Source organism: Neophocaena asiaeorientalis, unplaced genomic scaffold (assembly GCF_003031525.2).
Source record: "Neophocaena asiaeorientalis asiaeorientalis breed wild unplaced genomic scaffold, Neophocaena_asiaeorientalis_V1.1 scaffold477, whole genome shotgun sequence".
NCBI classification, from domain to species: Eukaryota; Metazoa; Chordata; class Mammalia; order Artiodactyla; family Phocoenidae; genus Neophocaena; species Neophocaena asiaeorientalis.
In genome coordinates, this window is record NW_020172630.1 from 2,633,225 (window position 1) to 2,646,096 (window position 12,872).

At 35.1% G+C, this 12,872-nt stretch overlaps 1 protein-coding gene across 1 annotated transcript in view; it reads left to right on the top strand.

Annotated features, from left to right (window-relative positions):
• Positions 1 to 12,872, top strand: part of USH2A (usherin) — a gene marked incomplete at its 3' end in the record, with an annotated part of 720,880 nt that overhangs the window by 519,913 nt on the left and 188,095 nt on the right. Inside the window, exons 44-46 of the mRNA XM_024739202.1 lie at positions 75 to 284; positions 1,621 to 1,823; positions 5,539 to 5,651. Of these exons, the coding sequence (XP_024594970.1) occupies positions 75 to 284; positions 1,621 to 1,823; positions 5,539 to 5,651 (526 nt within the window). The remainder of the gene's footprint in view (positions 1 to 74; positions 285 to 1,620; positions 1,824 to 5,538; positions 5,652 to 12,872) is intronic.

Consider the following 12,872-nt stretch of genomic DNA (forward strand, 5'->3'; position numbering starts at 1 on the left):
TATTCTCTGTCTTTTGCCCCCGAGACCCTTTTATATCAGCTACACTTACAGTGTCCTGTGTTAATTGTTAACAGCTTTTCAAGACCTACAAGGTGATGTTGAATATTATACACTTTTTTGGAGTTCTGCTACCGCCAATGAATCTCGAAAGCTCCTCCCAGATGTAAACTCTCATGTCATTGGCCACTTAAATCCAAACACAGAGTATCGGATTTTTATCTCTGTTTTCAACGGAGTCGCCAGCATTAACAGTGAAGTGCTGCATGCAACCACTTGCGACGGCGGTGAGTCCAGATTTCAAGGGATGCTCGGCTTCAGAGATGCGAATGAAATTGATTGATTCTCGCTGGGGCTGAGATCAGTCATCCTTCCATTATAAAATTTCCGGTGTTGGAGGGAAGGGGGTCGGAGCTAAAATGCTTAAGTGCTGGCTGTCGTCAAGTGGCAGATCAATAAGTGGTCCCGTGGAGACAGCGACACAAGGCTCCAATCATGGGATATTAGCCCAGTTTGTTCCTGTTCTTTTCAGTGTATGCTTAGTTGGGAGCTGAGTTCACATCAATACATGGTGACATTTAGAAACATTTTTTTTTAAGAACTGCTCTCAGAAGCAGGATGCTATTCACAACGACAGCCAAGCACAGTGAGGGCCCTCCCTGAGTCACCAGAAATGGTAGGTGGAAGTTCAGCCACTGAGAAAAATTGCCTGTGACTCACTTCTAAGCCAGTTAGCAAGGGGATGGAAACAAGGGAAGCAACTTGTGAATCTGAAATGTGTTTGGAATGGTCTTTCTAATCTTTTTGGCTTTCTAAAGTCTCATTATAAACATTATAATATCATTACCTCCAAGCAAGCGTTCCAGGTCATTAACAGGGCACTTTAAGTGTGGAACCCATTTCCCTTCGTGGTGCCAAAGGTTGACACCTTTTGTTTATAAAATAGAATGGATCACAAGGACAATTTTTCAACTAGTTAAGATGAGCTCTTGTGATAAAAATAGGTCTTTGCATAGTTATTTCTGACATGCTTGAATAATTGTATAATTTAACGCCAAGCAAGATTTTTTTTCTAATGTTAGATTTCATCATTACCTATGGTAATCAACATTCCAAATCATTTACATAATGACAATATTGCATCATTGCTTCATATTGCTTGAGTTACAAGCTAGTAACATCAAAGGATTTTTCACGTTCCACCAGCCTCGATAGATTTGAGTTATATTTTTTTTGCTTAAGGAGCAAATTTTCTTTCTTTTTTTTTTTTTTTCTTCCCTGAGAGGTTTGGAGGAGTGCAGGGATGGGAAAAGAGACAAATAATAGATATGTGTTAGTGGTGCAGATGGGTGAATAATTTATCATCATATCCCACTGGTCACATAGTATTGAAGATTAGCACTACGCTGGTGGTATAAAGCATTTTACCACCAATTCTCATGGTTTCTAACTGAGAGTATAATAAGCCAATTTACAGAGGACTACAGACTGTGATAACTTCATCAGAGGAAAGCAGATAAGCAACAAACCCTTCACTCAACCTAAATACTAATCGGCATTTAGTTTAACAAGTGCTTTTTCAGAGGCAGCTGGAGTTTATTCAGTTTCTTCCTTTAATTCCAGAGCCTCAGGGCATGCTTCCTCCAGAGGTTGTCATCATCAACAGTACAGCTGTACGTGTCATCTGGACAGCTCCTTCAAACCCAAATGGTGTTGTCACTGAATATTCTGTCTATGTAAATAATCAGCTCTACAAGACTGGAATAAATGTGCCTGGGTCTTTCATTCTGAGAGACCTGTCTCCCTTAATGATCTATGACATTCAGGTTAGAACGTTGTTTTTTTGAAGGTTAAGCTTATGGGTGTGTTAAATAAAACATGCTGGGTTATGTCTCTTAGTGGATACCTTCCATCTTGGTTACACATGATTTATTTGCTGGGGAAAGGGAGAGAAAAGAGGGAAATTGATCTGGATTAAATCTGTTTGGGGCGGGCAAACACACGAGTCACTGGAGAGGGGATAATGGAACTGTGGAAAGTGATGGTGATGAGGATGGTGATGATATTGTCACTGGCAAAAGGAAGCAGATCATGTGTTTGCAGTCAGTCTTGCCAAGCAGCTTGCCTTTTTCCTGGTTCTTTTACTGATAACAAAACCAGAATTAGCCTATAACTGTGGAGATATTCTTTCTACTCCTATTTCTGCTACTTATTAAATGTCATAACTTTAGGGAAGTTACGTAACCTCTCTTGGTGTTGATTGTCTCTTTTGTAAGAGCAAAGGACTAGATGACTTAAAACGTTCTATCCCCCTCTAGCACTCTGTGATTCTGAACCCAACACCAATAACAAAAATAAATGAATGTATGGCAGACGAAAAATATTAGAAGATTTTATCTGAGGATGAAAGAAATATATCTGTTCATCCTTCAACAAATGTTCAATGATCCTCACCTATATGAAAGCACTTGTATTTAAGTTTTTTGCCCTTGGGCCTCTTTGAGAATCTGTTGAAGTCAGTGCACACTGCCCTAGAAAAATGTGTATATTTTGATGTTTATGTGACAAAAGTTAACATGCAATTTCAGAGAGTGCATTGACCATTTGAGAGCCAACTGCTAGATCTCTTTGAGATCTACTGATCTTAAAAGTAGAAAAAATATAAAGAATATTAAGGCATATAAAACAAGGAACTTACCTTCAAGGAATTGGACATCTTGTCAGAGCGCTAGGATATAAAAGATAACAAGGCCAAATGCAAAAATTAATGATAAAAACAGGCTTTTTCAGAAGCTCAAAGTTTAGAGAGAAGGGTTGCCATATGGTAAATTTTTAACTAAACTACGCTCCTTCTAAAATTTATGAGAGCTTTTTAAATATTTTTCAGAAGATATTAAGTGAGGAAGGTGTATTTGACCACAGAAAACTTCACTGGCTCTGTTCATTAAGTGAACATTTCCCCAGCCCCTTCTTTCCCACACATATGAAGGTGAAACATATGTAAGCATCTAGCTACAACCAATGCATTAGCCTCTCCACTACTAGGCCTAGCTTCCTAAGAAAATGACATAAAAAGATATTTCATAAAAGAAGAAATATGCATTGATTATTTGTCATTATGTTCCATGATTCCCATCTACCCACCTGAGTTACCTTAGCCTGGACCAGTGGACTGATATTTTTGTTCATGACTCTTAGAGTGAATCTATGTATATGTGTAGCTCATCAATCACATTATAAAATGAAAATCACATTCAAAATACATAGAAATATAACTTTATGAACAAGGTTAGCATAGGAAGGTGATGAAGGATTTGCTGTATTTTCCTCTTTGGGACACTGGTGGAGAAAACCAACTGAGCCCTTGAAAGGCAGCTTATTCATTTGCTTTTTATAGGACTCAAAATACATCCTGGGGGTGAGATCACTGGGTGCTGTGCATGCATGTCCAGCATCAGTTTTCCAACCATAGAGCAAGGGTTGACATGTAAGCGTTCCAGGCATGTTCTACTCTGACAGGCTTCACTCAGACCTATTGGTTTGAGTCACTAATGGCCTGAGGAGAGTGCATTTTGATCCAATTTGGGACATGGAAACAGATGAGGAGACAAAAGACCAAATTAGAATCTAACACTTAGATTTTGTTATAAGATGTTCTTATTCTTCATAACTGTATTTTTATGAAGCTCCTCGCCGTCCAGAAATGCTGCACTTGAAATAGTTGTTGCATTACTGGGAATTTGAATATCAAATTTCAAAGATTTTTATTTCTGATGTGAAGGGTGATTTGGCTCCATTTAAAATATGCACTTAACTGATATGCCTAATACTTTAAAACTAAGATTCTCTATACTAACCCCCTCTGTAAAATAGCCACTGATTTTAAAGCAGACATGTAGATGCACCAACGCATCTGCTTTTTTGAATGAATCATTTTACATATCCCTTTTTAAAGGGAATAAGCATTTCCATTTTTAATTCAATTTTATCTCTTTTTATGCCCCAAAGATGGAGACTTGGAATATTGCATTATCAAGGAAGTGAAAATATTGACAGATTTCTCTAAAGTCAAAGTAAAAGCTTTCTGGAGGATCATTTAAATACACTTAAGTTTAGAACTTAAAGCTGTGCTTATTATTTAGATAATAAGACAGTAGGGTACAGTAAAGCCTGAATCAGATATTTCATATCTTATCAGTTTGATCATATTCCCTGATTTCTCTGACCCCTCCATTTACAAACTTCTGAACGTGGAGTTGTAAAGATTCAATAAAATTATCTATGCAAGTACCCATCATAATATTTGGCATATAAAAGATTCAGTTGAGTTGATTTTGAGTTATCTCACTATGCATCATATAGTCAAATATTTCCCAATATGCATGAAGTTTTATTGTCCTTAATTCTATTATAGCAAGCATATTTTAAGTTCATCTGCCTGTAAGTTTTTTGAGGTTTCATTGGACATATTCAGAGTAAACAGCCTTGACAGTGTTTAAATATCTACTAAATATTAGCTCGAAATGCTATGTGGCATAAATATATCACACAAAAGCATTATAAAAACTCCCATTTAGGTGCAAACTGCCCCATGAACAAAGCGATGTAGCTACTAAATATAACACATAGCGCATTTGTCTTTCCTCAAATGCCAGTTGAAATTCAGAGAACAGTGTTGCTTTAAAGGCTCAGGATTAGTGTTTAAGATTCATCAGTATCTAGTATCCTCCATTTATGTATTAAATGCTGAAAGTAAATTAGCATTGGAAAAAGTGCAGTTCCTCTTTGGTTTACACTTTAATGGAGAGCAGAAGGGTGTCGCTTTGTAGATTGTCCACAAGCGACCTCCTGTATGTTCATCTGTTTCTCCCCACCTTATCGAATATGTTCCTTCTGTGTTACTGATGCTTGATGAACCTGATTTCTAATCTTTAGTTATTCCACCCTCCTCGGTTTTTATTCAGATTAGGTGGCAGAATTAAAGGGTGAGTGATGAGTTTCTGCTGTGATTAAGGTAAAAATACAATTGCAGCTGGAACAAATGGATATAAAATAGCTCAGCCATATTGGAAAGCTTCCCTAGACCTCATTTTTCTTCCATTAGACATTAGCATTGAGGCTATTTGCTATAAAGTGTCAAGACTTCCAGAAGATATCATCATTACCCTCTCTTGTTATAGATCCAGAGAGCAGTATGCAGTGATAACATATTATGCTTGCCAACTGTCACCTAAACATCCTCCCTTCCTTAACTGTGCTCCAAATAGACGAATATGTGTGTCTCTTTCTGAATGGTTGGAACCAGAAACTAAACATCACCATTTGAATCACTAGATCAATTGTTCTGAGCTCATTTCTGTGCTTTATTTTGACCTTTCCCACCAGACTCAATTAACATAAAAAATTAAGATTGATTAAACCCTAAGATGCTGTAGAGAACTATGAGACTCCTGTGAAATGAGGGTGGGTGAGGTTCAGTCCATCGGCAATCTGTATTTTGAAAATGTTTGCAATAATTCGTTTCTAAACTAACATTTGCAGGTTGAAGTCTGCACAAAATATGCCTGTGTGAAAAGCAATGGAACCCAAATCACCACCATGGAAGATAGTCCAAGTGATATACCAGCTCCCACAATTCATGGCATCACTTCAAGGTACAAATTTTTGTCAATTAATCTAAAGAACTGATCATAAACAATGAAAATAAAAATCAAAGGTATCATCCCAGCCATGATAATCTCATTTAGTAGATTACTATAAATATGTGTGTAAATCAAATGTTTGATATTATTAGGTATTGATCTCCAATAGACACGTCCCCTAACATTTAAGCTTTGATATCCCTGATTGCCCAGCTTCACTTCCTTTTACTCAGTAATTGTGAACAAACGCTGAAGTGCATGGAAAAGTTGTCCTTCAGTAAATCCTTTCATGAGGCAAATAATACAACTTTAACTAGAATGACTACCTTCTAACTTAATCTCTTTGAAAAAATTAGATTTAGAGATATCAGATTCCCCTAAAGCTAGAAACATCTGTAAAATAATTACGGGAGATAAATTATTGAATAACTGTTACCAATTTTACCAGATTCTTCATAGAATCCTTTTATTTTTCTGTATAATTTTGTTGCTGAGCAGTGATCAAAGTTTGAAAGTGAGTCTCTTTTCAATTCAAAATAGCAATAAGAAGAAAAAGATTTAACATCAAGTTTCCCAAGCCAAAAGTGATATTAAGTTTTCATCTCTCTGTATCAAGCCAAGGCTAGAGAAAGAAACCTGAGTATTCCCATGTCATACTTTTGCCCCAACCAAATGAATCACCCTTCATCTACACACACATAAACACACCCCATGTACACACATGCACACTGGCTAAAATAATCAACCTGTTATAAAATATTTCAATTCTGAAGGCTTCATTTATGACGTATTGAAATTTCTAGGTCTTTTTTTTCTTAAGCAGTTCAATAGTATCTGTACTGATTTGGGGAACTAGTGATTAAAATAATTAGAAAAACTCAAGTAATTGTATTCTTAGATGTTCGGAGCAAGAGTCATACCTTGTTTTCTTGAGTACATCTATAAAACACATGATGATATCTATCTAATGTAGGATATGTTCATTAATTGATAATTCCCTCAACAGATTTTGCCCACCTATCCACAGGATTGCCTACCTTGTAGGGGGAAAATGGTCAAGTTTAAGGGATACCAAAAAGCTTTATTTTTTCAGCAAACACGATTGTGGGTATAATAATATAAGAAGTGAAAGTAATACAAAGAAATATAAGACATGGTTATAAATTTACACAGTTCCAGTCTACTGTGGGAGACACTGCCCTAAGCAAATATTTATAGAACAGTGTGAGAAACACTACAACAGAAGCTTATAATGTGCAAGAAGTGCATAAAAAATACCAAGCTCTACCCATGATTATCAGTGAAGGCATCACGAAAGATGTGACATTTGAGTTCATTCTTAAAGAACTCAAGGAAGAAGTATAGGTAGGTGGGTGGATGTTGTCACATTTCTTGCCCGTTAGCATCCCTGTGACTCAAGCTCAGGTGAATGGCATAAGGGAATATGTCTTAGATTACATATTTACATGTAGCTAAAAATAATATGCAGGCTTTATTAGAAATAGAGCAAATACCCATATGTTTCTCTGCCTCTAAGATATTTTTTTAAGAAGATGCTTGCAGATGATAACAGAGAAAAAATATTTTTCAGTTGTGGTTAAAGACTGCTTATCCCCAAATATAGTAAATTGGTGGCAAAAACATTAAAAAGGGTATACAACAAGAGCAAGGAAAATAGCAAAGCAGATGACAATAACAGAAGAGAGATTTTAACACAATTTTTGAAAGCAGTATTTGGCAGGGAGAGGCAAATGACTTTGTACAGTGGTGAAATTTACAACCAAAGTGTTGGTTGGCAGAGGGAGATAATGACACAAAACAAACTAATTTGCTCTGCCGGGAGAACCTCAATGGCTGAGCACTTAACAAGCTTTCAGAATTGTGATGAAGAGGAGGATGGGGTAAAGTTCAAAGCTGAAAGTTTACAAAAGAGTGATTGGGACCTGTAATTAGTCAGGGTTCTCCAGAGAAACAAAACCAAAAGTGAAGACTCAGGAAAGCTGGGGGTGTAGTCCCAGTCCGGGTCCAAAGTTTTGAGAATTAGAGGTGCCAGGGGTATAAATCCCAGTCCAAGTCTGAGAGTGAGAGAAGACTGATTAGATCAGGTAGTCAGGCAGAGAGAGGAAATTCTCCCTTCCTTCACCTTTTCATTCCACTCAGACCCTCAACTGATTGGGTGATATGCCCACCTACATTATGGAGAGCAATCTGCTTTACTGAGTCCACAGATTCAAAAATGCTAATCTCATCAGAAACAACCTTGCAGATACACCCAGAAATTATGTTTAGCCAAATGTCTGGACACCCTGTGGCCCAGTCAAGTTAAAAATTAGCCATTACATAAAATTAGCCATTACAGAATACAAGGTTGCCTACCTCTGTATTTTCATCCATGCATCTATTTTTCTTCCACCATGTGGGATATTCCATCACCTGGAGATTAGAAGGTTTTTTCTCAAGAAACTGAACAGAGGTATTTAGGAATTAGGGCTACTAGACACAGTGGAAATCTGGGATGAGGGGCAAAGGTAAAAATCATGTTAAAGTGGTAGACTACAATTAGAATGATGGCACCTCAGTGGCTTTCCCCACCTCTGTTTTTAGAAACAAATATCTAGTCATAAATGTTTCCACACAGGAAGGGCATTCTTCTCTGGAAAAGTTTGAATGACTCCAAATAAAATACTTCCAGGAACTAGCAGATAGGGATCACCTAACAGAAAAGGTAGCTAACCATCTAGTCACACAGTAGTAAAGTACATCAGTCAACAAGCCTCACTCATATACAATATAAAGCTTCTAGTCATCTTTTCCTAATCTCAAAGATGAAAAGAAACAAAATTAAAACAGAGGAATAATTCAATAGACACAGGGACAACGCAGGATGAGGAAAATATCCATAATAATCTCAGAGGGATAAAAAGACATCCTCTATCTATAAAACAACACCAAAAAATCCTACTTGGAAAAAAGAATCAAAGTAAAGCAGGATGTGAGGGGTGGGGGGGAGTACCTCATGGAAATTAAAAGTGTGAGAGCTGAATTGGAAATTTAAGGTAAAGTCTCTGAAAGTGCAATAAAAAGTAAATATGTTAATACAAATGAAATTTTTAGGAAGAAGTTTTAAAATCCAGGAAATCAAATATTTGGATAATAAGAGTTCCAGAAAGAGAGAACAGAGGAAAAAGAAGGGGGAAAATAATCAAAGAAAAATGACAAGAAAATATGCCCCCCCACCCAGAAAAAGGAAAAGACAATATCCCAGAACCAAAGATACCAGTATGTAGATTAAAAGCTACTATAGATACTAGCACCGTGATTGAAATAAGAGCCAATAAAGGGATATCATCAGGAAATTTCAAAATACCAGGTTAAAAAAAGCACATCCAAAAAACTTCTAGGAGGAAAAGACAGATAGTGTACATACTGCATTGGGAATTTGAATAGCATTATCAGACTATAAACAGTAACATTCATTGCTAAGAAAACAATGAAACAATGCCTTAAAATTCTGAATTAAAAAAAGAACCTTTTCGTCTTATCAATTCCATACTCAGTCAGATATCAACTGATATTGTTTTGGATTAGCAGAGAGGCAATTTAAGACAGGTGAAGAGAAAAAAATATAGATTCTGTAAAAACTGACAAGGGTGTGAAGAGAACTGCCTAATTTTAACAATGAATTAAACTTCCAAAAAGATTCTGGGTTTGCTAAATTTGTTTACTTTTTAATTATTCTCTTAATTTTTTTATTTTGTTTTTTAATTTCCATATAGTAAAATACACTCTTTTTTGCCTCACAGTTTTATGAGTTTTGACAAGTACATATGAACTTGTCAAACATATAAACACCATTACAGTTAAGAGATAGCACTGTTCCATCATGTCAGAATATTTCTTCACACTGGCCCCTTTATAGCCACGTCCTTCCTCCTCCACCCTCCTCCAAACTGAGCAAACACTGCTCTGTTCGGTTCTCTATAATTTTTCCTGTTCTACGTTGTCATATAAGTGGAATTATACAGTGTGTAGCCATTTAAGCCTGGCTCCTTTCACTCCACATAATGCATTTAAGATTCATCCATGTTATTGCATATATTAATAGTTTGTTAATTTTTGTTACTGAATAGTATTCCATTGTATGAATATACCGCAGTTTGTGTACCATTTGGGTAGTTTCCAGTTCTTGGTGAGTATGAATAAAGTTGATATAAACATTATGTACGTAACGTGAACGTAGATTCTCATTTCACATGGGTAAATAACTAAGAGTTGGATTGCGGAATCATAGCATAAGTTTACATTTTACTTACTTTATAAGAAACTGCCAGGAAAGGTGGGGAATGGGATGAATTGGGAGGTTGGGATTGACATATATACACTGTTGATCCTACGTATAAAATAGATAACTAATGAGACCCTACTGTATAGCACAGTGAGCTCTACTCAATGCTCAGTGGTGACCTAAACGGGAAGGAAATCCAAAAAAGAGGGGATATAGGTATACTTATAGCTGATTCACTTTGCTGTACAGTAGAAACTAACACAACATTGTAAAGCAATTATATTCCCAAAAAAATGTATTTAAAAAAAAGAAACTGCCAAACCAATTTCCAAAGTGACTGTAACATCTTGCATTCCTACTAGCATTGTATGAGAATTCCAGTTGCTTCTCATCTTTGCTAGAACTTGATATTCTGCAAGAATTTTTCCTCTCTCTCCCTCTCTCTCTCTCTCTCTCTAGCTCTTTTAATAGATGTTTAGTGGTGTGTCATTATGGTTTTAATTTACATTTATTTCCATGATGATTAATGATATTGATCATCTTTGCAAATGCTTTTTTGGCATTTGTTTTCTCCTTTGATGAAGTTCTTTTTCAAATATTTTATTAATTTTTTACTTGGATTTGTTGCTTTCTTATTATTGAGTTCATATTTTTGAAGTATATTTTGGATTTGAATTTTTTGTCAGATATATAATTTGCAAATATTTTCCTCTCATTTATGGCTTGTCTTTTCATTCTGTTAATTGTTTTTATTTAGAGCAAAGTTTTAAATTTCAATAAAGTTCAGTTTATCACTTTTTTCATTCATGGACTGTGCATTTGGTGTTGTGTCTAAGAAATCCTTACCTGAGTCAAGTCACAAAGATTTCCTCTTATTTTTTCTACTAGAAGTTTCATATGTTTACATTTTGAATTTATGTCTATGATTCATTTTATGTTAATTTTTCTATAAACTGAGATGTGGGTCAAGGTTAACATCTTTGCATAGGGATATCCGATTTTTCCAACACAGTTTGTTGGAAAGACTATATCTTCTCCTTTGGACTGCTTTTAGACCTTTGTCAAAATCAATTTAACACATTTTATAGGTCATTTTTGAACTCTATACTGTTCAGTTTATCAATGTGCATATTCATTTACCAGTATCATACAATCTTAATTACTGTAGCTTTACAGTAAGTTGTAAAATCATGTATTATGAGTTCTTCAACTTTAAGCTTTTTAAAAAATTTTCTGACCTTTCTCATTACTTTGCTTTTCCATATAAATTTTAGAATCAGCTTGTCAATATCTATAAAGTCCTTCTGTCATTTTGATTACGACTGCATTTAATCTATAGTTCAATACAGGGAGAAGTGACATCTTAACAATACCACATCTTCCAATTCATAAATACAGCATATTGCTCATTTATTTGCATCCTCTTTCATTTATTTCATCAGTGTTTTGTAGAATTCAGTGTTCAGATCCTACACATATTTCATAAGATTTATACCTACTATTTATTTTGGGGAGTACCACTCTTAATCGTTCTTTAAAAACATTGAAATCCAATTGTTTATCGCTAGGGTGTAGAAACACAATTAATTTTTGTATAATGACCTTGTATGCAGCAACCTTGCTAAACTCATTATGAGTTTTAGGATCTTTTAGGAGCTTTTTTGTAGATTCCCTGGGTCTGCATAGATCCTCTGCAAAAATAAACAATTTACTTCTTCCTTTGCAATTTGTGTGTCTTTTACTTCTTTTTCCTGCCTTATTGCCTTGGCTCATTCAGTAAGGCGGACACCCTTGACTTGTTCCTATTCTTTTACCATTACGTGTGATGTTACCTATGAATTTTTTAGAGATACCTTTTATCGGGTTGAAGTCTTCTCTTTTATTTCTAGTTGCTGAGAGTTTTTATCATAAATGGATATTGAATTTTGTTAAATGCCTTTTTTGCATATAATTTGTTAATATGGTTAATTATATAGATTGATTTTCAAATAATTAACTAGTCTGTATTATCTGGATAAACCCCACTTGGTTGTGATGTATTTTCCTTTTTATACATGCAATTTGCTGTTATCTTATTGAGGATGTTTATGACTATCCTCATAAAATATATTGAACTGTTTTTATTTCTTGTAATGTCTTTGCCTGCTTTTGGTAACATGGTAATTCTGGCCCCATAAAATAAGTTGGAAAATATTCCCTCCTCTGCTATTTTCTGGAAGAGATTGTGTGAAAAGGTATTTATTTCTTAAATGTGGTAGAATTCACCAGTGAAACTCACCTTTGCCTAGAGTTTTCCTTGTTGAAAGGTATTTTACTCAGAATTTAATTTCCTTAACAGTGTAGGATGATTCAAGATATCTGTTTCTTCTTGAGTGAGATCTGTAATCTTGTGTTTGCAAAGAATTGGTTAATTTCACCAAATTTATCAAATTTATGGGCAGAAAGTTGTAATGTTTGTAGAGTCTGGATTTATTTGCATTCTTTCATTTCTGATAACAGTAATAAGTGTCTTCTCTCTTTCATAGTCAATCAGTCTAGAGTTTTATCAATTTTGTGGATCTTTTCAAAGAACCATCTTTTGGTTTTATTGCTTTTTCTCTATTGTTTTATGTTTTCCATTTCATTGATTTCTGCTCTTTATTGATTTTTTTCTTCTTCTTCCTTTGGATTTATCTTACTCTTCTTTTCCAATTTCTTAGAGAGGAAAGCTACATTATTGATTTGAGATAGTTCTTCTTTTTGACTAGAACCATGTAAAGTTCTGAGCTTTCCTCTAAGCCCTGCTTCAGGTGAATCTCAGAAAGTTTGAAATGTTGCATTTTCTTTCATTTAGTTCAAAATACTTTTTAATTTTCTTAATACTTCTGCTTTGACTCATGAATTATTTTAGAAGTGGTTTGCTTAATTCCCAAATATTTTGAGGTTTTTCAGATAAGTTGTGAATGTGA